Source organism: Podarcis gaigeae, assembly GCF_964106915.1.
Source record: "Podarcis gaigeae genome assembly, chromosome: 5".
Classification (NCBI taxonomy): domain Eukaryota; kingdom Metazoa; phylum Chordata; class Lepidosauria; order Squamata; family Lacertidae; genus Podarcis; species Podarcis gaigeae.
The window spans coordinates 14,877,653-14,904,707 of NC_139681.1; the positions used below are offsets into that span (position 1 = coordinate 14,877,653).

The 27,055-nt window shown below is 46.9% G+C and overlaps 1 protein-coding gene and 1 long non-coding RNA gene across 16 annotated transcripts in view; one reads left to right on the forward strand and one right to left on the reverse strand.

Moving 5' to 3' along the window:
* PAX2 (paired box 2) overlaps window positions 1-27,055 on the forward strand; it is a 156,272-nt gene that overhangs the window by 106,781 nt on the left and 22,436 nt on the right. For all 15 annotated transcript variants that reach the window (XM_083738430.1, XM_083738421.1, XM_083738423.1 and 12 more), the window contains 2 exons: window positions 13,942-14,117; window positions 17,841-17,967. In XM_083738430.1, the coding sequence (XP_083594556.1) occupies window positions 13,942-14,117; window positions 17,841-17,967 (303 nt within the window). The remainder of the gene's footprint in view (window positions 1-13,941; window positions 14,118-17,840; window positions 17,968-27,055) is intronic.
* LOC310844417 overlaps window positions 2,029-27,055 on the reverse strand; it is a 205,400-nt gene continuing 180,373 nt past the window's right edge. Inside the window, exon 4 of the long non-coding RNA XR_014564105.1 lies at window positions 2,029-2,294. This is a non-coding gene — a long non-coding RNA (uncharacterized lncRNA). The remainder of the gene's footprint in view (window positions 2,295-27,055) is intronic.

The window sequence follows — 27,055 nt, forward strand, 5'->3', positions numbered from 1 at the left end:
GACGCCGCCCAGAGTGGCTGGGGAAACTCAGCCAGATGGGCAGGGTATAAATAATAATAATTATTATTATTTGGAGTGGTAGGTTAGATGGGAGAGAAGAGAGCTTTTCGAAAGCAGGTAGGCGTTGCGCAGAGCAGAGCAGAGCAAATTTGGGAGAAGAGGAGGCCAAGCCAGGAAGGAGGCAGTGAGGGTGTGACAATAGTGAGGCTGCCTGAGTGCATTATGGCTGCTTCTGGCCGTGTGTGTGTGTGTGTGTGTGTGTAAACAATTGGTGAGTTTCATGGGAGGAGGGACGGCTGCCTTTTGCCAGCCCCCTTAGACTTCATTGGTTCCCATAATAGCGTTGATTTGCATGTCAGGCCAGCGCAGCTATGAAGGGGGGGGGGAGAGCCCTCTGAGTGTGGTGGTGTCAGCTCTCGCTGTTGTTCGACAGTGTAAAATTAAATTAATAAAGCCCCCAACACCGGATAACATAACAGGAAATTAATGGCTTTTACTGTCGTTCCGATGCAGTCATTTGCAACCCAGCTTTCCGCACCAAAGCCTTCATAAATGCAAGCAGTTTCTCTAAACAAGCATAGTTAGGAACTGCATGCAAGGTAATCTCTTTTTTTTCCTTTCTCCCTTTCCCCACCCACCCTTCTCTCCCCCCCTTTTTTTTTCTTTTGCCACGCTTGTGTCCTTTAAGCTAACGAAATCTTCTGTTTTGGTAGAGGATGGATGCTGGAGGAGGCTGGCCCTACCGCCACAAATGGGGCCGGGAAGCCAGACAGGATTCCACCCTAAAGCCTGCGGGGCGATTGACCCCAGGGGATGCCTTTTCCTCTCCACAGAGCTCCACCTTGATGGACGCCTAGGGGGTGAGCCTATTTTACTGCAGGTGGCAAAGACAAACAGCTTTGCTGATTCTCCTGCTGTTGCTACTACTGGGGAAGAAAGCTTTGTGGGGCGCGGGACAGAGGAGCATTACTCTCACCTCGTTCGTGGGCTGGCAATATACCACTGTGTATCTTATGGGATGGCGGGTGGCACTCTAGGTTAAACCACAGAGCCTAGGACTTGCCGATCAGAAGGTCGGCAGTTCGAATCCCCGTGACGGGGTGAGCTCCTGTTGCTTGGTCCCTGCTCCTGCCAACCTAGCAGTTCGAAAGCACGTCAAAGTGCAAGTAGAAGGTAAACGGCGGGAAGGTAAACGGCGTTTCCGCGCGCTGCTCTGGTTCGCCAGAAGCGGCTTAGTCATGCTGGCCACATGACCCGGAAGCTGTACGCCGGCTCCCTTAGCCAATAAAGCGAGATGAGCGCCTCAACCCCAGAGTCTGCCACGACTGGACCTAATGGTCAGGGGTCCCTTTACCCTTTACCTTTAAGGGAAAGTGGGACATTCCGGGATGAAATCAGAAATATCAGAATATTTTTATAGAGGTTGGAAGCTGCTCAGAGTGGCTGGGTACAAATAATAAAACTATTATCTTTATATATATAGATATATATAATTTTTTATTAGTTTTTTTAACATATCATTTTCAACAGTAATTAAACATACTATTACATCTTATTCAAATTTTGACTTCCATCAATCCTGTCTGAAAATTTTCCAATCTAATCTCTCAGTATGCATTTCTTATCTTCCCTATTACATTTCAGACTCATAACCAATATCTCCATCTTTTTCTACTTTGTAACACTTCGTATATTTCTCCTTACAAAACTTCTTGTAGTCCTACTAGTGTAATTTGTTGATTACAGTTGCTCTTCAAATAATTCATATACTTCTTCCGATCTTCTGTAAATCTCTTGTCCCGCAGGTTTTGAATCCTTCCTGTCATTTTGTCCAATTCTGCACAGTCCATTAATTTCGTCTGCCATTCTTCTTTTGTCGGAATTTCTTCTTGTTTCCATTTCTGGGCTAACAATACTCTTGCCGCAGTTGTTGCATATAAAAACAATTAAAATCTTGCCTATTAATGTCCTGACCTATAATACCAAGTAAAAATGCTTCTGATTTTTTAAAAAACTTTTATCATTACAGTGGTACCTCAGGTTAAGTACTTAATTCGTTCTGGAGGTCCGTTCTTAACCTGAAACTGTTCTTAACCTGAAGCACCACTTTAGCTAATGGGGCCTTCCGCTGCCACCGTGCTGCCAGAGCACAATTTCTGTTCTCATCCTGAAGCAAAGTTCTTAACCTGAAGCACTATTTCTGGGTTAGCGGAGTCTGTAACCTGAAGCATATGTAACCTGAAGCGTATGTAACCCGAGGTACCACTAAACAGTCAAACCTCGGCGCCAAACACCTCCTTTTTGGAATGTTCCGGCTCCCGAACGCTGAAAACCCGGAAGTAAATGCTCCGGTTTTTGAACGTTTTTTCAGAAGCTGAACATCCTGCATCCTTCGGAAGCCGCCAGCTCCTGCAACCATTCAGAAGCTGTGCCTCGGTTGTCAAACATTTCGGAAGCCGAATGGGCTTCCGGAATGGATTGTGTTTGACAACCAAGGTTTGACTTTATTACACAAAAAAGGCTGATGTGGGAGAACTTTCAGGTGGAATTGTGCCCCAAATTCATGAAAGGCAGCCTGGCCTGTTCTATGACTTCGGGACAAAATGTATGCAAGCATGCAGAGAAGCAACCCTGAAATAAGTTTGATCACTTTTGGTGTGGAGGGGCTTGTCAGCTTAGTATTCTGCTCAGTATCTTACTTTACTGAATATACCCCCCCCACCTCCCCATACACACCAAGCCAGATGTCCTTCGCATGACCCAATATGTTACAAGCTAAACATAGTTTTGAATTTATTATTCATTCGTTTGTTTGTTTCATTAGTTTCAGGATAGCTCGGTTGTTTCAAGTGTGGTGTTGATGACGCCAAGTTTCATAGACTCTTAGAATCGTAAGAAGGGGCCCACAAAATTCATAAACAGAACAAAACAGCAAGTTAAAAACAAAAGAAAACATCCATTTCAATAAGAACGCTTCATCTTAGTCCCTAAACCCTTTTAAAGAAGATTTTACATTGCTGACTCAACTCTTCCAGGGTGGGGCATTGTCAGGAAGATTATTCCACAGCTGTAGGGCAACGGCAGAATCGGGCCCTGCTGTGGTGACTCTCAGTGAGGCTCGAGCTGCAGATTCATAAACTTCTCCATCAAAATTGGAATTCACCCGCCTCAATGGACTTTCAGTCGAAACCTGGCATTCTGAGTTCAAAAAGCTGCAATCTGATTAAAGAAATAAAAGTTGAACTCAATTCAAATTTATCTCTCCTTAAACTACAGTGAGGTGTCATCACCTTTCTCTCTCCAGAGAGAACTGCCGGTCAGATTTCTGTGGTGCTATGGCAGGCCAAAAAGTGAAGTGTTTCAGGTCAGCCAAAATCGGGATGAGGCGATCTTGGAAGCCAGTAGGCTCCCATTTGGTATTCTGTAACTTCCTTCTCTGGCCCTGAGCAACTTACTGCCTTCTGCCAGCCAGCCATACCTCAGGTGCTTTTTTAAAAATACTCCTCGTACTGAGTTTTCAGATTCATTCTGCAGTCTTTAACATATAGGCAGTCTGAGTATTATTTACAAACGATCTTCATTGAGATGCTTATACACTTCATTACATGGTGCCGCACTCCTTTTGTCAAGCTCATATTTGCATTATTTCATGTGCTTCATTAAGTACGCATTTATTTATCCACGGACCGTGGAAAATGCACCAGTCCCCCCAAAGAATGCCTAAAAACACTTACTAGGGAATAAAAGCCTCACTGAAGGCCATGGGGCTTACTTTTGAGTAGACATGCAGAGGTTTGATCTGCCAGCTGCTGATCAAATCCTTATCAGTAGATGCAGTGCGTACGTTCCAATTTGGAGAATATTTGACATTTATATCCTCAGCGAATGACACCCTCGATCCTGGGCGAGTAACTGTACGTATTTCTAGTCTACATTGTGAATCGTGCCTTCAAAAATAATTTTTAAAAGCTTGTGAAAAGTTGGATAATTCCAACAAAGGATCGTCCTCATCAGCACCAACCTTGTCGTTTTCAAAGGGGGTTTCGTATTCTCCCCTGGGTTTTCTGAGGTCATTTGATCCTCAAAAAAAAGGGGGGGAAGGATGAACATTTTTGCTTGCATTTTGCAGAAGGCAAAAATTCATTAAGAAGCCACAACTGGAGAGTAGGAAGTAAAATCCTTACCCCCCCCCCTTTCCTCCCTGTTGACTGAGTCAGCAATCATATTACCCCCACCAGTTTAAAGCAAATGGTAGACCTACCTTTCACAGACCCTCCAAGTGTCCCTATTTTCCAGGGACAGTCCCAGATTTTCAGAAGCCATCCTGGTTTCTGATTTGATCCTGGAATGTCACGCTTTTCCTTAGGCTGTCCCTATTTTCATCAGAGAAATGTTGGAGGATATGAAGTTATGCAACCCCCAAGCCAAGGAGATAAGTGACTATATAATCTTTAGAAGACATCTGAAGGCAGCCCTGTACAGTGGTACCTCTGGTTAAGAACTCAATTTGTTCCGGAGGTCCGTTCTTAACCTGAAACTGTTCTTAACCTGAGGTACCACTTTAGCTAATGCGGCCTGCCGCTGTGCCACCACCACGCGATTTCTGTTCTCATCCTGAGGTTAAGTTCTTAATCCGAGGTACTACTTCCGGGTTAGCAAAGTCTGTAACCTGAAGCGTTTGTAACCCAAGGTGCCACTGTAGAGGGAAGTTTTTTTAAATGTTTAATGTTTTGTTATGTTTTTATATATGTTGGAAGCTGCCCAGAGTGGCTGGGGCAGCCCAATCAGATGGGCAGGGTATAATTAATAAAATTATTATTATTGTAATTATGGAGTGTAAAGGTAAAGGGACCCCTGACCATTAGGTCCAGTCGTGACTGACTCTGGGGTTGCGGCCCTCATCTCGCTTTATTGGCCAAGGGAGCCGGCGTACAGCTTCTGGGTCATGTGGCCAGCAGGACTAAGCCACTTCTGATGAACCAGAGCAGCACACGGAAATGCCGTTTACCTTTCCGCCAGAGCGGTACCTATTTATCTTCTTGCACTTTGATGTGCTTTCAAACTGCTAGGTTGGCAGGAGCAGGGACCGAGCAACGGAAGCTCACTTTGTCGTGGGGATTCGAACCGCCGATCTTCTGATCGACAAGTCCCAGGCTCTGTGGTTTAACCCACAGCGCCACCCGCATCCCTTCGATTATGGAGTAGGGTGTCCCTATTTTCATTGGCAAAATGTTGGAGGGTATGCATGCCTGGTGCGCCCCAGACAATCTGAGAGCCATGCATTTGAGAGGAACCTGCGCCGGGGAACTGTGTGTGATTGTAAATGCCCCTTCAACACATTCTGTGGGGTTTGGTTCCCAGGTGAAGCTGCTGCTTATGTGTTGATCAAAAATAGATGGGAAGCCTATTTTTCTGGGGTCGGTCACGTGGGAAATTGGGACAAGAATCCCTTTCCCCCTTGCTCCTTGGACAGTTTGCTTGAGGAAGGGTCGCTAGAATTTGAATCGCTGGTGTTGTTCAGCCTCTTGTTGGGCCCAAAGCGTGTTGTGGGGGGGGGGGACTGGGCCTTTCTGCGCAGACTGGGGCTAGCCGCTGTGAATGACAAGCGCTGTGTATTGATCGTTTTCTAAACTCGTCCCAGCCGATAGAAGGTAATTAATGACTCCATTTGCCTCAGTACCAAGGAGAACAATTGAGTTTGAAACGGCAACAACTGGCAGTGATGTGAAAGCCCCCCCAAGGGGGATATCTCGGAAAGACGCTGACTGGCCTTGGCTGCTTTGGGACACAGGAGCACAGCTGAGGGGAAGAGAGCTTTGACGGTGGGGGTGGGAAGCAACAGAGAATGGGGTAGAGGGAGAGGGAAAGTTTGGGACAAGCGGGGGCTTATATTAGCTGGTTAATTTCAAAAAATAAGGAGTGCTTTGGAGCAGCGATATCTGTTTGTCTTGGTTGAAGATCTCCCTCAGGCCACTTCCACTCACAAATCTCTCCCTTTGAAGTGCTGTAGGCTGCACTAGTCCCATTGGAGAGTGTTTAAATGTAGAACCATGCTGGTTTCAGACCCTCCAAGTGTCCCTGTTTTCCAGGGACAGTCCTGGATTTACAGAAGCCATCCCGGTCTCTTTTTGGATCCCAGACTGTCCCGCTTTCCCCTAGGACGTCCCTATTTTCACTGGAGAAATATCGGAGGGTATGAAATAGGACGTTCCTACTTTCATTGGAGAAATGTTGGTGGGTCTTCTTCTTCTTCTTTGGCAATCACTTGTAGCTGAGTAAGATTGTCTTCCATAAACACAAGTCCATAAGTGACTGTGGAGGCCAATTCTGGATCCACACGTCCTTCCACAGTGGGGACATTGGTTTCTGGGTGGTAATTGAACATTCTGAGGGTTTACCAAGCATGCCTTCCTCTTGGCACGTTTCTCCCTTTCATCCTGAGTTCGAGTGTTTTCAAAACCCATGACGCCCTTAGTAAAGGCTGTTATCCAATTGGAGTGCTAGCAGTGTTTCCCAGTTGTCAGTGTTTATACTGCATTTTTTAAAGATTTGCCTTGAGAGAGTCTTTAAGTCTCTTTTGTTGACTACCAGAATTATGCTTACAATTTTAAAGTCCGGAATTGAGTAGTGCCATGCTGGTTTGCACTCACCAGAATTGCTGCTGCTTTACCTTCATGCGTTCCGCGAAGTGCAACATAGTGAGGATCTCGGCCACAGAATATGTTTGGTTACCGTCTGGTAGGCCTGGAACAGAACTGGGGCCAGTTGTAGACCCCAGGACGTTGATATGCCAGGGGTCTTTTCTGCTGTTTCAGACAGCAGGCCAAGCCAGCTGGAAACATGCCATGGGCCTCAGCCCTTAGAGAAGCTCTAAACACTGGGGGAAGGAAAAACTGTGTAAGGTTTGAAATCTGGCAACTTTAAAACAAGTAGTTGGGGAGATCTCTTATTCTGTGAGATCAGCGGGATCCCCTTCAGCTGGGACACTACAGAATCTCAATTGTCACAGTTGTCAGGCGGGATATAAACTGGATGGATTTGTGCCACACAAGGCTGCTTATTAGTATTCAGAATCTGACGGTTCGCCATTTTGCAGGCCCTTAGGATTCATAATTTTCAAGTTCGCTTTCCCATGCTTCCGGCGCACAGATAGGAAGCTTGCCTTCAAACCATGGCTAACCAAGCATTTGAATCCATGCCTCATAGATCTGCCTCGAGCACTTTATCCATTAACAGAGGGTGGGAGCTGCAGAGTGTTCCACCGGCTTCCCTCGGTTAGCATCATTTATTTTCAGTGCAGAATATAAATTTTAGTATTCTGATGCAGAAAATTTATTTGGTGTAGAACCTGAATTTCCTTTCTCGTGGAATATGAACAGCATCCGTGCCTTCCTTGCTGTCTCATCTTCTCACCCGTGTCTGTTGGATCTTTGGGGCTGCAATCCTGTACTCGTCTACTCAGCAGTAACCCCACTGGATTCCCAGAGACTTGCTTGCAGCCAGATAATTGTGTGTAGGGCTGCCTCTCCCTCCATCTCTCTCTCCTCTCTTTGTATGGGGGCCTGTCGCATTTGATGTCCTAAGTTTGTGTGCAGAGCGGGAATAACCCCCAGAACAGAACTATCAGTGGGACATGATTGATCAATTGAATTCCATAGCGGCTGAAAAATGTGGGATTAAGTAGTGTATTATACGCACAATGAGTTGAGGCATGATGTTCATTTCAAGTTCATTTTGCCGGCCCTCTGCCACCGGATCAGGCAATCAATAGGGGCAGCAGATATCATATATCACCTCTCGCCGTACGAGGGAGAGCACCATAATCTCTCGCAAATTTAGAGTGACAGATTTGTCAAGATCTGAAGGGCCCTGAATAAATGAAGGGAAAGAGAAGCTTACAGTGGCTTGAGAAAGCTCAGGTTTCAGCTCCTGCAAACAAAGTCACAGTGTACACATGCACATTTCATACACCAGCATGAATGCACTATGTGGAATTGTAGATACAAAGGTGGCTGCAGCAGATTGCATTAATTAGATTACAGCGCAGTTTGTGCTGCCCAGAATGGAGATGATTTAGCACTCAGGTTTCAAAGCTTTTAGCAGCAATATAACAACAACAACAACAAAAGGTAGGTATTTGTGTGTTCGTTATTTCTCTATCTCTGGTGCCATTTGAGTTACCCAGAACCTTTAGTAGACAGGAAGGAATGAGACAACAACCAAAACAGAAAGAAAACCATTTTATAATTGCTGTTAGCCTTGCCCCAAGTCACCGTTCAATGCCTACTTCATGTTTTGAAGTTCATGTATGGGTTGTTTAGGGGAAATCATGTAAACGACTTGTAGATCTTCATGTATGGTGACTGCGACTGCACATACTGTCTAACCTGGAGCATGTATGATTGGCACCCACATGTGGGTGCTGTCTAGGTGGCAAATTCACCCCCTTTCATCGCAATGTCATTGCAATCAGCTGGCCCTGCAGCTAAACGGGTGGATGACTCTCATCCAAATCTGCTACGTTCAAATCCATAGCCTAGGGGGAGGATCATGGGGCACAGATTGATGGAGCATTTAAAAATGCAGGCACAAATCAGACCCCAAGAGCTAGGGTTGATGTGAATGATTCGATGAGCGCTACCTGAAAGACCTGGCTCTTTAGGAGTGTAGGGCCCTAGAATTAGGCTTCTCGGCCATTTGCCATTTTGCACTGGCGTTATTCTCAAGCCTCCAGAGACAGACAAGTGTTGTTCATTTATGGTTCAATAGCCGTGTTGCCAATCGGATGGGGATGCACACATGTAAACTGTATTGCACATGTTGGCTAATGCTACCAGCACTAAGGTCTGCTACTTAATTGGAATATGGATTGACAATATCTCCTGGGTGGGGAGAATCCCTGCATGCAGAGGATGGCTTGATTCCCACCCCTTGCTTATTGCTACCTGATGCCCTTGGAGAACCATGCTCAAGTTGCCGGCTTCCTCCCAGGGCTGGATTTAGGTTTGATGAGGCCCTAAGCTACTAAACGTAATGGGGCCCTTTATATGTCCAGCTGTCCTTTGCCAACCACAAATTGTTGCTGTTTTTATGTGTTGAATATATGCTATATGGTAAGGGATGCGGGTGGCGCTTTGGGTTAAACCACAGAGCCTAGGAATCCAGAAGGTCGGCAGTTCGAATCCCCGCAACGGTGTGAGCTCCCATTGCTCGGTCCCAGCTCCTGCCAACCTAGCAGTTCGAAAGCACGTCAAAGTTCAAGTAGATAAATAGGTACCGCTCCGGCGGGAAGGTAAATGGCGTTTCCGTGCGCTGCTCTGGTTCGCCAGAAGCGGCTTAGTCATGCTGGCCACATGACTAGGAAGCTGTACGCCGGCTCCCTCGGCCAATAAAGCGAGAGGAGCGCCGCAGCCCCAGAGTCGGCCACGACTGGACCTAATGGTCAGGGGCCCCCTTTACCTTTTTCTGCCATATGGTAATTTATGGACCTAATAGGTATCTAAAGCCATTTGCAGATGCAGAATGAAGGCACCCTATATATAGAAATGTGCAAACCAGTGATATTTAAGAGAGCAGGGGTCCATGATTTACATCACAGGAGCCTACAAAACACTGTTGCTGTTTGTAGGTTTTATTTTATTTGTTTTTTATCTTATATTTTGGAAATGTATATCCAGGTGTTTTTTTCCTTTACATTTTTTTTGGGGGGGGGCCAAGAGAGTGAGGCCCTAAGCTATAGCTTGTTTAGCTTATACGTAAATCCGGCACTGCTTCCTCCCTATCCCAATGTGGCCTTTGCTCTTTCAAGCCTGCTGTCCTCCACAGCTTCCCATGTTGATCTTGCCTGAAGAGATGCTATGATGTGCCCTTCTCTTCTCCCTGGGCCCTGATAACCCTCCTGCCTTTCTATCTCCTCTTGTCTCCCACAATAGCACAGTGGAGGCTGTTCAATAAATGTAAGCTACTCCTGGCTCACAGGGTGGTGGCAAGGTACGCATTTGAATACATTGATTTGTCCGTTTGTATTCAGTCCTCTAGGGACGCAGGTGGCGCTGTGGGTTAAAGCCTCAGCGCCTAGGACTTGCTGATCGAAAGGTCGGCGGTTCGAATCCCTGCGGCGGGGTGCGCTCCTGCTGCTCGGTCCCAGCGCCTGCCAACCTAGCAGTTCGAAAGCACCTCCGGGTGCAAGTAGATAAATAGGGACCGCTTACCAGCGGGAAGGTAAACGGCGTTTCCGTGTGCGGCTCTGGCTCGCCAGAGCAGCGATGTCACGCTGGCCACGTGACCCGGAAGTGTCTCCGGATAGCGCTGGCCCCTGGCCTCTTGAGTGAGATGGGCGCACAACCCCAGAGTCTGTCAAGACTGGCCCGTACGGGCAGGGGTACCTTTACCTTTACCTTTACCTATTCAGTCCTCTGGAGAGAGAGGAAGGGGGCTAGAAGATTTTGGACCAAAACTGGTGACTTTCCAGTGCGCTGTTTGACATGGCAGTCATTTGGGCTTTTTCAGGCCTGCGTGTGTGTGGCGGGGAGGGGGACAACCCCCCCAAACACGGCTTTCAGACAGTCTGTTCTGGCAAAGCAGTGTGATGTATGGGAAGAGAAGGCAGAATGTCAAACAGACTTTTGAACCTGAAATGTTATATAGATTATTTCTCCCCGTTGTATAGATTAGGTGGAGCGAAATTCATGCTTGTCCAATAACTGTCATTGCCACCCTCCCACTCCTCCTCCTCGACTGCCGCCTAATTCATTTTTAGAGCATCGTCCGCATTTCTCCCCTTGCTTTTCCTTCGGGTTAGGAGCAGCTTGGGCATTGAGGCACCCCGGACGGGGACCTGGCTGGCTCCCAATTGCCTCTGACACCGTGGGGTCATCTGCCTTTCTCCTTGTGGCATGGCTTGAAAGCACGGGTCCGATCGGTTTTCTGCTTGCCTAAGTGCACCAACTCCTAGGGGCAGAGGGGTCTTCAGCCCCCTCGGTGTTTTCTGGCAAGGCCCCTGTGATGTTGAGAGGGAGGAGGAGGAGGCCAAAGGCAGCACGGTTCAATGGTTGGCTCTTTCTGGGCTCAGCGCTTGGCCTCCTCCTGACAATTTGGTGCCACGCGTATGACGCCACACATGCATGACATGTGCTGCCCCCACCCTCAATCCTGGATGGAAGATGGTGCCTCTGCGCTTGCCCCAGTCCTTTCCAACGGAAAACCCATTCTTTAGTGATAGATCGGAACAACTGGCTGTCCAGGGGAAACCTGAATTGCCCTTTGCTCCGATTGAGCACTAAAGAGCAGTTTCCCCTGCTGATTTGGGGGGGGGGAGAGCAGCAGGAAAAGTGTGGGAAGCCCTGTGTATCTGCATCCCAGAGACTCTTTGTTTTCAGGCTCCTTTCTCCTTTCGCTTGTCCACTGCTGCACCTGTCACCAGAAGTCATGCAAGAGCCTAGAATCAGCCATTTTCCTTAAGCTAGACAAAAAAAAGGTATATTATATTTACCCAGAAATGACTTAGGGATTTATGCCTGTAGTTGCCTAGTAGTCACCATGTGCCAGTCTAGGTTTTTAAAAGTGTTAATATAAGAACAGCCCTGCTGGACCAGGGTCCTAGCCCAGCATCCTCACAGAGTCTGATGCCTGTTCCTACCTACAGATACATTTCAGACTTTTTCATATACTGTTTCATGGCCCACTGAGCTGCATAAAAGGTAAAAAAAATACACCTTTCTTTGAAACTTTTCTGAGGACCTATGTTTCCCTAGCTTCTTGATGGTGTTGCTGAGCTATTCCAAGGTACAAACTCTGATCTTAGGTGCAAATCTAGAAAAAAATTAAGGATGCCAGCATAAACATGTGCTTGCATGTCTCCCATTGCAATCACTGGGACTTAGAAGGGCTTGTTTTTGACTGGTTTGTGCCCATTATTCCTTCCGCCGACCCTCCTGCTATGAAGTCTACCTCTCAGAGGCGTAGCGTGGGGGGTGCAGGGAGGGCCGGCCGCACCGGGCACAACATCTGGGGGTTAGGGGGCGCAAATCCACGGGTTAGGGGGCGCAAATTACTTGCCTTCCCCGGGGTGCTGACAACCCACGCTACACCACTGCTACCTCTGAATACAGGCATGAGTAGAACCCATGGATTTTGAGCGTTTTTTGGGGGGGGGTCAGTGATCCCCAAAGCCCACTCTATGGAATTGAGATGAGGAGAGGTAGTTTAGCTCCAACTTCTTCCCCAACCCCCACACTGAATGAGAATGTCGGGGAGGGTGGGGAAGCAGGAGGCTGCAAGCTTGCACTAATCAATATGTAATATTGTCCATGGTCTTACGAGTGATATTGTATTAGGTTACTGTATATAATGCAGTATTGATTATATCATATTGTATAATCACATATAAACTGACATGTATAACAGTCAGGAGGGAAGTGGCCACTACCGTAGGCCACAATGGAGAAGCAAGCTTTGGACTGCAGGCTCCTTGAGGCAGGAAGCCAAGAGACAAAACTATAATCTCTATAGTTTGGCTGCTGAAGAGATGCTGCTAGAGACCCCCCTGGTTGTCATGGGGAGGAAGAGAACAGTGCAAAGTCCACAACACCCTCACAGACCCGCCGTATCTGTCCAACAAAGCTGTCGTTAACGACAACTTGAAATCTGAATGGCGATTCATCGCTAGGCTTTTGGTGTTGTATCTCTGCAAGCGCAAGCCAGCTTGGAATTGGGGGGCGGGGTGCTGTCTGAGGTTCCAGATTATTCCCTGCATAGGGAGGCACGCACAAAATCGCACCCTTCCGTGCCTGATAACCGGATGCAGAAGTTGGTGAGGATTGCAATAGACCGAGCCTGACGTGGGAAGGGGATGGGCGATTCCTCAATAACGAATCAAATGTAATTATTTAGTGGTCTGTTTACCTCGTGACAGTGATGTTGGGGCTTGTTTTGAGATCTCGTCATGGGCAATGCAAATCTACCCCCAAAAAATCTAAATATGGCTGCATACATGTAGTACAAAGCTGTTTTCTATCAAATTTGTCTAGCGTAGGTCGAAGGTGGTATATGAACAACAACTCAAGACCTTAGCCGGACAGAGTGCACATACAAGTAGGATTAAGAAACAGAGAATTTCTGCCCCGGGGCATAGTAAAGTGGAGCTTTTGTGTTCAGGAGGTAGTGCCCAGCTTGGTGTGGACTGCCCAGAGAATTTGATCTGACACAAAGTGTGTGTGTGTGTGTGTGTGTGTGTGTCTCTATTTGTGTCACAGACAGAGAGAGAAAGATGTGTAGACTAACAGGACTGCAGACATGTGGGTTGAGGTGGGGGAATCCCGCCAGCAGCCTTGAGCGCATGGTTTTTTGTTGTTTTCAGAATGTGGCTCATTAAGTGATTATATGCATTTGGAACTATTGTATGAAAGCTGCCCTTACGCAGAGCACTGGAGAGCATTGCTCTGAAAGGCCACTCCTTTCTGTAAAGAGGTACAAATTGTTTGTATCCTGTATGAGCAGGTGTCCTATACTCTCCCCTCCTCTCCCCCCCTTCTTTCTTTCTTTCTTTCTTTCTTTCTTTTTTGCTACATGGTATGTAGATTGGGTGATTATCTATATTAAAGAGTAGGAATAATCAGACTAAGAAACTAAGCCCTAATTCTCCACAGCCCAGATTGCACCAGGCTGATGCAAACAGCCCCAAACACCAAGTGAAACGCCATCTCTAGCACAGAGTACAAGTTTGTGCAGACTGGGCTTGGTTCTGAAGCCTCGATGTTGTCATCTAAAAGGGGTGGACAGCTCGCACAAAGACACTTGGTAATCGGGCCTGGGATCTGGAGCAAATGTCGCCAGGTTCCCAGACCCTCTTGCCCAGACAATTGAGAAGGAGGCATTGGGTGCTTTTGGCAAGAGAGAGACGACCCTCACTAATGCCCTGTTATCTCTCCCTGTGTCTCGCAGAAGTATCCGAGGGCTCAGTCCCCAACGGCGATTCCCAGAGCAGTGTGGATAGTTTGCGGAAGCACCTTCGCGCCGACACTTTCACGCAGCAGCAGCTGGAAGCTTTAGATCGGGTCTTCGAGCGTCCTTCTTACCCTGATGTCTTTCAGGCATCAGAGCACATCAAATCTGAGCAGGTGTGGACCCAGCTTGGGCGGGGGGGCAGGGGAGAGAAGCATTTGGGATACATGCAGCTGGAAAAGCTGCTTCACTCCTTACTTCTTGTACTTGCCTTACTCTGCATTTACAGACCTCGAATTTGTTTCCTAATCACCCCTCCCCCCCCCAGGGAACTGTAGCTGCATGAGGGGGGACAGCCTTTCAACAAGGCTCTCATGCCCTCCCCGCACTACAGTTCCCAGAATTCTGTGGGGGAAGCCGTGACAGTTAAATTGGTGTGAAACCAACATGAGTTTGTGGTGTAAATGATGTACCCATTTTCACATGCCCACCCTCCCACTTGGCATACTTTTCTTTGTGAGTCCCCACACTCTTTTAAAGTTGGTCATATCTGCATCTGTCTCGAAAGAACGACAGGCAGACAAAAAACTCATTTGAGTCCATGGCATGCATGCATCATTTGCTTCCCCAGTTGTCACCACACCATAGCTGTCAACTTACAGATTTGAAAATAAAGGACCAGCAGCCTCAAAAATAAGGGATCAACAGCCAAAATAAGTGATTTTCAGAGCACAGCTATGTTCAACTTCTGAGCCCCTCCCAACCAAAGGCAGAAAGCCCAGCCAGCAGCCAAACAAAGCCTCAAGCGGTGGTTCCCACAGTGCAGCAACCCGGCAAAGGGGATGCAGCAAGGAAAACTACCGTCACCTCTCCACGGCCGATTTGATTGGCACAAGGCATGCAAGCTCCACCCCCCCCCAGTCGTTCTTAGACTCCTTCTTGGGTGAGCAACGCAGCCAAGCAACACAGTTGGAGCCTCCCTCCTCCCTGGCTGGCAGGGAGGGAGGGAGAGGAGCTGCTTCCTTTGAAACCCAGGAAATTTAAGGGACATCATCAATAAGGGACAGCAGCGGGACACAGTGCTGGGATAAGGGACTTTCCCACCAAATAAGGGACACTTGACAGCTATGCACCACACACTTGTGCAAAACCTGCCTGCATGCTCTCACACCCAAGCACACAGAAAGCACATCTCCAACTTTTGAAAGGTACTGGCATGCCCACTTTGTGCTTTAAGGTACATGGAAATGCGATGCCGAAATACTAGCATGCAGGCACATTTTCTAGAGAAGTCTTGTGTCTTCTGTAGCTCCCCTCCCCACCAATAGATCGGTTCTTTTCATGCCTCCTTTTGGAAACAGACACACATACTGCTTTCCGATAGTATTGTTTGTACACCTTGAGGCACCTTGGATGATAATGTTGAAGGCAGCCTATAACTCACACCCACGCTTACATCACTTTGGGTAACTGCACACTTCCTGCAACGCTCCTCAGACAATCACAGCCACTCAAACACACCATTTAGGCATTTGTGTGAACGCACACACCTTCCCTTTGGTTATTTGATTGTGTAAGGACGCACCCAAAATATGTACACATGCACTCTTGTTTGTGCTCAACAGTTGTGTCCTAAAGATGGCAGTAGTCTATATTTTTCCATCTGGGATACACAAACGAAGGCTACTTTGGAAGATTCAGTTGACCAGATTCTGTGCACATTACGTATAAGACATCAGTGTAATTTTTGTTCTCATTAAGGTCACAGACAGTTAATTCCCTTCCCCAAGAACTCCAATAGGAGATGTCACAGCTGAGTGTGAAAACAGTATCTCTTGCACAGAGCTGTAGATAGATATTTTCTAAAAGGCTAGTCCTTTGAGTGGGTTTCTTAAAAAAAATATTTAATTGATTTATATACCACCCTTCAATAAGTATTTCCTGGGAAGTTTTCTCTCTCTCTCTCTCTCTCTCTCTCTCTCTCTCTCTCTCTCTCTCTCTCACACACACACACACACACACACACACAGACAATAAATAATGAATAGATGAAACATTTATTGTAAAATCATGATGCAATCTGTAGCATTATTTTATTTTTATCCTCCGAGAAAAGAAAAAATGGGTTTCCAAGTCCTATTTTATTATTGTAGAAGAGTTATCAGAGGACCCATAAATTCTCATTCTGTGCATAGTAATACAGGAACGTTAGGTTGCAAAAACAAGGGGTGTGTTGTTGTTGTTTTAAAATATAATAATGTCAAACTTTAGGCAAGAAGGGTTGAGGAAGCCGAGTCACTGACTAAAATGCTCCCCTTTGATTTAACAGACCCTTCAGTTTACAGAGAATTCTTCTTTTGAGTTTCCTAATGGCCAAACAGAGCTTCCTCCTGCCATCTTCCAGCTGATGGTGGTGGTGGGTGTGCCCTTGTCAGAGACAGGACACAACCTGTGAGGACTCAGATTTGATACAGTTCAGCAGGAAGTCCTCCTCTTTCAGTTCAGCCCAGCCAGCAGAAGCTAAGGACTTATCCAGAATGAATGGAGCGTTTTTCCCCTTTGCTTGATGCCAAGCCCAAGCGCTGCTTTGGAAAGCTCTGTCCCTCCTTCATCTTTACCTGCCTCCCCCAGGCTTGCCTTTTATCCCCCAAGCGGTTTGCCTTTAACACAAAGATCAAAAGTCTTTTTTCAATCACCCCAAGCGGTAAACCAACAATGGGAAGTGAAGGAGAGCTTGGCTTTAGGCTCCTGCTATCCCCGAGTCCCTGAGTTTATTACAATGAATAACCTTTATTTACTTTCATTAGACTATTAAACACCAGCACAGTCATTCTTCCCCCAGAAACTCTGAATGGGGCCCATAAAGCAAATCCAAAGCCTAATTGAGTTCATTTTAATTTCTCTCCGATCACAGCGAATTACTCCAGTGATAAATCAGGGGGCAGCCTCACCCCCAGCAGAAAGCCTAATTTGCAGCTAATTACAAAACTGATTTCTACAGGAAGATCAATACAAGAAGGAATTGGAAATGACTAGGCAATCGCGGCTGGCCAGGGAGGGCGGCAGGAGGAGGGCAGCTCTCTGGGAGCTGGCATGGAAAGCGGGGACAGGGGAAAAAACAAAGCAAAAAGAGCAGAAAATCAGTTTTAATTTAACGTAATATTAATCAGAACAACTTTTCCTGCTTTTTTCCCCCCCCCTCCTGTAGTCTCTCCGGTTCCCGTGTCTGGTTTGGAGGCTGCCACAATAAAAAGGCAATTACCAGTGCCTTTTGGACAGGACACCCTTTTCAAATGCAATGAGTTTTCCCCCTCCCACCCTTCTGTTAGCCATGTGGCCTGCCCCCACCCCAATTTCATACCCCAATGCACAAGGGTTGGGGGAAGCAAGAAAGGAAGCTCTTTTAAAATAAATAAATAAATAAATAAGAGAGAGAGAGAGAGAGAGAGAGAGAGAGAGAGAGAGAGAGAGACGAAGAACGGCTGTGGGGATGAGCTGATCAGCAAGCAAATCCCACCCACCCCAGAGGACATTTTCTGCCCCTAGCAGAACCTTTTCCCACACTCTGTGGCAAGAACAGTCAAGTTTTCTGAATCTGCCTTTCAAAGAATGAAGGGGGTTCTCCCAGCCAAACCTCCATCTTGTAGCATCTGCTGCGGAAACCCAATAGAATCTGGCCAATAAGGGAAAAGGAAATACATAGGCAAGAGGAGGTGGGCTTTGGGGGGGTGTGCTGGCCAGAGCTTGCCCTTCCTCTGCTTTGTGCCCTCCTTCTTTGCTCCCATCTGTGCAGGGACCGCGTTGCACCTCTTCCTAACTGTCACCCCCTCCTCCCATCTGCCCACTGTTCCCTTCCTTCCAGCCCATCAATAGAGAGCTTTCTTTTCTCTCTTCCCTAGGGTAATGAGTACTCCCTCCCAGCTCTGACCCCTGGTCTTGATGAAGTCAAGTCAAGTCTATCCAGCTCTGCTAACCCAGACCTGGGGAACAACGTGTCAGGACCCCAGACATACCCTGTAGTGACTGGTAAGTTACGAGTGCAGAGGCCGGAGTCAAAAGCTTTTCCTTTCCTATTGTCATTACCCCGCTTCTGCTTTTCCCGAAACCGTGGCGTGCTCCCAAAACAGAGAGCCAAGGAAAGGGACCTTGAAAAAGATGGGAAGAAGGAAGGCAGGACTCTGATGGGGGGGGCAGCATTGATTTGCCAGCTGAACCAGTTGGCAGGTACTTGATTCACCCCTGTCCTGCCTTTTGGCCCCCTAAAAGGTAAAGGTAAAGGGACCCCTGACCATCAGGTCCAGTCGTGGCCGACTCTGGGGTTGTGGCGCTCATCTCGCTTTATTGGCCGAGGGAGCCAGCGTACAGCTTCCGGGTCATGTGGCCAGCATGACTAAGCCGCTTCTGGCGAAACCAGAGCAGTGCACGGAAACGCCGTTTACCTTCCCGCCGGAGCGGTACCTGTTTATCTACTTGAACTGACATGCTTTCGAACTGCTAGGTTGGCAGGAACAGGGACCGAGCAATGGGAGCTCACCTCGTTGCGGGGATTCGAACCGCCGACCTTCTGATCAGCAAGTCCTAGGCTCTGTGGCTTAACCCACAGCGCCACCCATTTCCCCTTTGGCCCCCTAGACTCACAGAATAAATAACTAAACGTTAAAATACCAAATGAAGTCATTTGAACACTTTATAAACTTTTTTAAAAAGCACAAAACTCAGCAATAAAATCCAGCCAGCCCACACTGAGCTAAAACTTGCCAAACCATAGCTCGTCCAAAAGGCCTTTTGAAACCATAGTCTTAACAAAGCATCAGAAGGCTGTGTCTTGGGGAACAAGGGCCAGTGTGCTGTAACTGAGAGAGCCCTGTATTTTTGTGGCCACTGTTGTATTTTCTTCCATTGATATCCCCGCATTCCTTCCATCATGGAAGCCAAGACGGTGCACAGGTGGTCCCTAGGCAGTCACCTCTCCCATCCAGGTACAGAGCATACCCTGGGACTACTGGTTATGATAGCCAGGCATTTGGAGGCAGCATCTAATTAGATCTAGGTATATTTGTTAGAAAAGGGACGCAGGTGGCGCTGTGGGTTAAAGCCTCAGCGCCTAGGACTTGCTGATCGAAAGGTCGGCGGTTCGAATCCCTGCGGCTGGGTGCGCTCCCGCTGCTCGGTCCCAGCGCCTGCCAACCTAGCAGTTCGAAAGCACCTCCGGGTGCAAGTAGATAAATAGGGACCGCTTACCAGCGGGAAGGTAAACGGCGTTTCCGTGTGCGGCTCTGGCTCGCCAGAGCAGCGATGTCACGCTGGCCACGTGACCCGGAAGTGTCTCCGGACAGCGCTGGCCCCCGGCCTCTTGAGTGAGATGGGCGCACAACCCCAGAGTCTGTCAAGACTGGCCCGTACGTGCAGGGGTACCTTTACCTTTACCTATATTTGTTAGAAGGGTGGAGGACATATTGAAGCACATGCTTCCAGAAGTATTCAAGTTCCAAGGTAAGAATTGGCACCTTGCATCTTGCCTAGACAATAGCCAGTCGCCAGATAACAGGCGTTGAGTGCTGTTGATGCCCCCTGACAGTTAATGATATGGGCTGGATCCATGTTCTGCATGGTCTTCCAGAGCAGCCCTACACAGGGCACATTGGTGTTGTTGTCCAAATACAACGTTACCAGAACTCGAATGAAAATGGCCAAATGACTGTAAAAGGCAAATCCTGGCCATGGATGCTACTTAAATATCCTGATGTGAAAGCTGGATTCAGGAGCAAACCCAACTCGCAAAGCTGCTGCTGCTGCTGCTGCTTCAGAGACTGGGTCCTCAAGCAGAACTTGGGTCCTCAGGTTACAAGGAGGACTCCTGTCCCTTAGCATCTCCATCTCAAAATGGATTGTTAACCCAGACAATTGCATGCCAAGGCTTTGTGCCTCCCATCACCCCAACCAACTGCATATAGAATAAGGACAGCACACACTTGACTTTGGATTGAATAAGGCCACGGCTTTATTGAATACAAATGAATGAGGTTTAGCATAGGCATAGGGTGACCATTAAGTTCCGGTCCGCCTGCTAGGTCAATCCGACAAGGAAAACCAGGTGGTTGCTTCATTAGGTCTGCCCCCAAGGCCAGCCCTGTGTCCAAGCCTGCCTAAGGTAAAGGTAAAGGGACCCCTGACCATTAGGTCCAGTCGTGGCCACCTCTGGGGTTGCGGCGCTCATCTCGCTTTACTGGCCAAGGGAGCCGGCGTACAGCTTCCGGGTCATGTGGCCAGCATAACTAAGCCGCTTCTGGCGAACCAGAGCAGCGCACAGAAATGCTCTTTACCTTTATTTATCTACTTGCACTTTGATGTGTTTTCAAACTGCTAGGTTGGCAGGAGCTGGGACTGAGCAATGGGAGCTCACCCCATTGCAGGCATTCGAACCGCCGACCGGTCGGCAAGTCCTAGGCTCAGTGGTTTAACCCACAGTGCCACCCGCGTCCCCCAAGCCTGCCTGCCATTGGCCAGTCATGCAGGCATGCTTGAATCCAGCTCCTGATAGGTGCAGGGGCGCTTTCTGCCCCCTCACCTGTTCAGCCAGGATCCCAGCGACCTGAGCCCCCTTGTGGGGCCTGTGTGATGCCACTGCTGACCCATAATGCTGCCTCACCAGGAAGGTGAGCGGACTTGCTGATCCAGATTGCAATGCAAAGAAGCTACCCCACCACCTGGATTGTATTCAGGTGTCATCAGGAAGCTGACAGCAGCTCATTACAAACCCACCCACAATTTCTCCTTTCATGTTGACTAGCTGTACATAGGAGTGGACTTTTGCATCTTGTGTGGTGAGGAAAGTGCCAAAAGTATACTTTATGCATGACAGCCGGACCTTTAACCTTGTGGATGCTGAGCTGAATTTGACTCGCATCGTCTCAAACCACTTATCCCTTCTAGCCAAAATCCTGCTCTTTAAGACAAATACTTGCATGGCTTGGTACCTCCTGCTATAAAAGGGGGGGGTGTCACTGTGGGAGGCAGAAAGAATATTTCACCTATAACAGGCCCCGAACCTCAGGTAACCTCCTAACACCAATATCCCTATTTGTAATGAGTAAATAATGAGCAACACCGCTTGCTTTCTAAACTTGGAAAAAGAGGGCCTGTTTTGGTTTATGAAGGTCATTTCCCATGCTGCATTGTAAAGGACAGACTCTCACAAACTTGCCTTTGTCTGAGAAAGGGTGAATATAGATGACCAGCTTAATTACAACATGATATTTTCTACCATGTGATGGGCTGAACATATGTATTCCTACAAACATTGTTTGATATCATTTGATGGACTGCTCTGCGTCCAGAAGTTAGTGATGTTAGCAAAGATCACCCCCACATGGGTGTTTGGTCTTCTGCCTTAGTGATCATGACTGGTGGTGTTAGGTGGAGAAGGGACAGAATTTCACAACAAGAGTCGTTTAAGAAATGGCCCGCCGTTCCTGTTTTTCCTTCGTATTTTTTTAGATTTCACAATACCAAGTGTTTTTATACTTTGAATGATTTAAACACTTGCCGTTTATGGTTTTCTCCCCCCCCCCCTTACATTTTAGGTGTGTTTCTGTGGGTTTGGGGGGTGGGTATTTTTCCTTACCAAGAACCTGTAGTCTTGTTTCTCTAAAGACATCTTAGCTGTCACGCCTTGTAATGAGGGTGCTGTGTGTGTTTATCTATGGTTAATCTTGATTATTTTTAATGTGTCAAGTGAACTGGGGGTGTCCCTCACTTAAAAACAAACCAACAAACCACCAGCAGTAGTTCATATTGCCATGAAATTGAATAGTTTACCTGGCACCGTCATTACTCTCTTTTAGGGGCTGGATTATGCCTGCTTTTTCTCTCAGGCTTTTAAAGATATTTGATTGATTTCTATAATCTCATTGGATCCCTGTTATATGTTTGCTTCCTAAACTTGAACCAAGTCAGACCATTGGTTCATCTACCTTAGCAATGTCTATCCCAGGCATAGGCAACCTTCAGATGTTTTGGACTACAATTCCCATCATCCCTGACCGCCAATCCTGTTAGCTAGGGATCATGGGAGTTGTAGGCCAAAACATCTGGAGGGCCAAAGGTTGCCTATGCCTGGTCTACCCTGATTAGGATTTTAGGCAGGGGAAAATTCCCATCCCTACCTGGAGATATCAAGGATTGAATCCAGTATGTGCCCATAGACTCACAACTATCCATGGAGGTGCAGGTCAACTCTGTGTCCTGGGCAACTATCTACCAGTCCATCTGGTCCACAGGCTGAGACCCTACCTGCCTGTGGACTGTCTCGCCAGAGTGGTGCATGCTGTAGTTATCTCCCGCTTGGACTACTGCAATGCGCTCTACATGGGGCTACCTTTGAAGGTGACTCAGAAACTGCAATTAATCCAGAATGTGGCAGCTGGACTGGTGACTGGGAGTGGCCAGTGGGACCATATAACACTGATCCTGAAAGACCTACATTGGCTCCCAGTATGTTTCTGAGCACAATTCAAAGTGTTGCTGCTGTCCTTTAAAGCCTTAAACGGCCTCGGCCCAGTATTCCTAAAGGAGCATCTCCACCCTTTGTTCAGCCCAGACACTGAGGTCCAGCTCTGAGGGCCTTCTGGCAGTTCCCTTCCTGTGAGAAGTAAGGTGACAGGGCCTTCTTGGTAGTGGTGTCCATCCTGTCAAATGCCCTCCCATCAGATGTCAACAAAATAAACAACTATCTGACTTTTAGAAGACATCTGAAGGCAGCCCTGTTTAGGGAAGTTTTTAATGTTTGACGTTTTCTCGTGTTTTTAATATTCTGTTGGGAGCTGTCCTGAGTGGCTGGGGAAGCCTAGCCAGATGGGCGGGGTATAATTATTATTATTATTATTATTATTATTATTATTATTATTATTATTATTATTATTTTATTATTATTATTATTTTATATATTCTGCATGCAGAGCAGATGCTCTACCACTGATGGTCCTCGCTTCCACCAAACTGCATTACAGTAGGGGACCCAATCCACTGCTTTACATTTTGGAGGTGCCTAGGTAGACAGTGGTGTCACATTGTGGTGGATTCACTCACATATTGTCTCTGACTGTTTACAACTCACCACGTCATCCCGGCATTGTCAAACCCATCTTCCTCCTCTCCCTTCTTTTCTTTTCTTTACCTCCGCTCTCCCTTGCGTTCCTGATATTTTTAGTTTGTAAGTCTGGAAGCAGGGCCTGTACCTTGTTTTAATATTATGTTCAGTACCTGCTGCCAGCACTGTGCTAAATGTAAGAAGAGTAAGAGTCCTGCCAGATAAAAGGCCTTTTGAGTTCAGCATCCTGTTTTTCCCCAGTGACCAACCAGTTGCCTCTGGGAATAAGGATGAGAATTTTTAACCCTTGCGAGCCACCTTGGGAGAGAGTACTTGTCTGAAAAGCAGAATGAAAATACAGTGGTACCTCGGGCTACATACACTTCAGGTTACATACGCTTCAGGTTACAGACTCCACTAACCCAGAAATAGTGCTTCAGGTTAAGAACTTTGCTTCAGGATGAGAACAGAAATCGTGCTCTGGCGGCGCGGCAGCCCCATTAGCTAAAGTGGTGCTTCAGGTTAAGAACAGTTTCAGGTTGAGTACGGACCTCCGGAACGAATTAAGTACTTAACCTGAGGTATCACTGTATAACATTGATTATTATGTAACACAGAGTTAGTGTTGTCCGCTCATTCATTCATTCATACATGGATGGATAGATGGACTGTTTGTACACAACAAACGGAAACAATATGTGTGGATAGTATAGATACAGCACCATTTCTCTATGTGTGTTGCCGGCTCTCCAATCCATAGTCTGAGCCTAGGTACATAGAGGTGGTTGGTGCATAGACTTTTCTCACACATTCAGGTGAATGTGTATAGGGCAGGGGTCAAAGAGCACAATTTCTCTAACTTGCTCCATCTCTCCATTTGCACATAGCCAAATAATAATAATAGTAATAATAATAATAATTTATTTTTTGTACCCCACCCATTTGGCTGGGTTTCCCCAGCCACTCTGGGCGGCTTCCAACAAAGATTAAAAATACATCCAAATGTCACACATTAAAAACTTCCCTGTGAATGAGTGAATAGACCTCGAGTTGTGCAATATTCTGTTAAAGTTACTTTAAAATGAGGGGAGGCATTCCCATATGGATAGACTTAACTCTTTATCTCGTAACCTGCTTGTAACTATCCCAGGTTTTCCTCAGCTGCTTTGTTTAGAACTCTTACGAGAATCTCCACAGTAACTAAATTGGCTGTAATAGGTATAAAGGTAAAGGACTCCTGGATGGTTAAGTCCAGTCAAAGGCGACTATGGCGTTGCAGCGCTTCTCTCGCTTTCTGGCGGAAGGAGCTGGCGTTTGTCCACAGACAGCTTTCTGGGTCATGTGGCCAGCATGATTAAACTGCTTCTGGCACAACGGGACACCATGATGGAAACGAGAGTGCACAGAAATGCCGTTTACCTTCCTGCCACAGCAGTACCTATTTATCTACTTGCACTGGTGTGCTTTCAAACTGCTAGGTTGGCAGGAACTGGGACAGAGCAATGGGAGCTCACCTCAGTCTTGCGGATTCGAACTGCCAACCTTCTGATCAGCAAGCCCAAGAGGTTCAGTGGTTTAGACCACAGCACCACCCGCTCCCTGGGAGGCCAGCATTGGGCAGGCTTGGGGTAGCTCTGGCATTTATGTCTATGTTAAGCTTCTACAAGTGTTAATAAGTGTATAATATGGGGTTGATTGGGTTGGTCCCCACATAGTTGAGGATTGGGCTTGTGTGGAAATGCTTGCAAGTAGCTGGTGTAGTGCTTGAAAAGACTCCAAGGGTTAAAGATTGTTGCTTTTGTTTTACGCAGAAGCTAGCCTATAGTTGAACCCCTTTGCAAGATGGGGTACATTTGTCTCATTGATGGGGGAAATGGTCAGATCCGGTAATGCGATTTCACCCTCAGATTTCACCAGAATCTGTGAAGTAGCTGGGTAAGGGAAGATGTTGATGTTCTTGTAAACTAAGGCATGTGATGTGGGAGAGGAGGGACCGGCAAGGGCTGAGAAAGTGAGATAACAAACCATTTGCCTTCTGAAAAATAGCTGCTGAGACCTCAGGCTACAGAACGAATGGACAGGTCACTGAAAAAACCAATATAGACCTTGAGGGATTGAGCCCATATACTCACATCCTATGCAGTTTTGGACGATTTTTGTTCCAGCAGCTTTCCTTTACCCTCACGCACAGTTGTTATGAAAAGAAAGAACTTTTTATTTGAAAGATTAATTTGGGTTTTTCAAAAAAGAAAGAAAGTGGTTTTACCCTTGTTATTTTGCGTTAAGGTGTTGCTGCTTAAGCATCTAGAAACTGAAATTTAGTGGAAGATTCAGTCAAGAAGGACTGCAATATTTCAAAATGAAAATCAGCCTGTGTGCGCATCATGAGCATTTTACGGTCAAATGTTTGATCTCGCCACAGAACTCAGAACATGGCTATTTTCATAGAAACAGTTTATTCAGAACCACAAGAAGCTCAGTTTGGCTTCTCCCCCCCCCCCCCCAGAAGAGCAGTGCTTTTAGGCCTTGTGGTTATCAGGACAAATGTAAAATAAAATGAAATCAAAATGTATCCTGATTCAGAAGCATTTCCAATGTTCTCCCAAGAAGCCTCTGGTTTTATAGAGACCCTAGAGCATGGTGTTAAAAGTACCAGGGAGAAGACTCTAGTGATAAAGATCAGGGTGGCCAGGCTGCAGTCCAGAGATTGATGCCATACCTTTACATTCCCGCATGCAATGAGACATTTCTCTTACCCATTTTCCATCTGGTTCTTTCCCCCAGCTAACTGTTTGGAACACCAGGGACCTTACTTGCTTTAGCGGCCAGGGGAGAAGGCAGATGAAAAGCAGGAGGGAACGGAGAACAGAATCCTCTGCTGTGCTGAGCCTCTGAGAATATAAAGGAATGGGTGCCACCCAATCAAAGATAGCTTGGTTAATTAACTGTATGACTTTAAGCCAAGTTATTTATTAACATTTGCATTTATTTTACACTGTTTTCTACATGGGTAAAAACAATAATTCTGAAGCAAGAAGCGTACTTTGCTTCTAGAAGCTTGCATGCACATGATCTAGGGACGCGGGTGGAGCTGTGGGTTAAACCACAGAGCCTAGGACTTGCTGATCAGAAGGTCGGCGGTTCGAATCCCCGTGATGGGGTGAGCTCCCATTGCTCGGTCCCTGCTCCTGCCAACCTAGCAGTTCGAAAGCACATCAAAATGCAAGTAGATAAATAGGTACCGCTCCGGCGGGAAGGTAAATGGCGTTTCCGTGCGCTGGTCTGGTTCGCCTGAAGCGGCTTAGTCATGCTGGCCACATGACCTGGAAGCTGTACGCCAGCTCCCTCGGCCACTAAAGTGAGATGAGCGCCGCAACCCCAGAGTCAGTCACGACTGGACCTAATGGTCAGGGGTCCCTTTACCTTTATGCACATGATCTACAAGGCAACACAGCCTTGGAAGAGGCTTTCTCACCTATGTGAGAAAAAAGGTTGGACGCCATTTAAGATGGTGTTTATTTTTAAAAACCACCCACTAAATCAGAGGATCCTTTTTAGGATAGTAAACAATTGGGGGGGGGGACATTCCATCTAAACAACAAATTAATTCAGCCATGAATTAATCTCTGGATTTGCAACTAGGCTACTTGAGGTAAGAAGCAAAAGCTCAGATCGTATTTGCCCTCAGAATAGAAGAAAAGGCTTGGTTTTGAAAGTTTTTCCTTAGAAACACCTCAAAATAGCTGATAAGGTTTGCTTTCGTTTGTTCCTTTTCCTTGTAGCTGAAAACTCTGTCTTTACGAATTGTACCTGGTGTTAGAGATGAATAGCTGTTTGAGGAGAAGGAAAAAGGGAAGGAAACGCAGTAGATTTTTTGTGTGTGTGTGTTCAGATGCAAAACCCCGTGTTATTACTGTCAGGAGAGCCAGTCCGGCTGACCAAACATGGTGACAGGCCACACAGCTTCTTTCAAGCTCACTTCCGTTGGGTACTCATCCTAAGCTGCTGAAGAATTCTCAGCAAGGC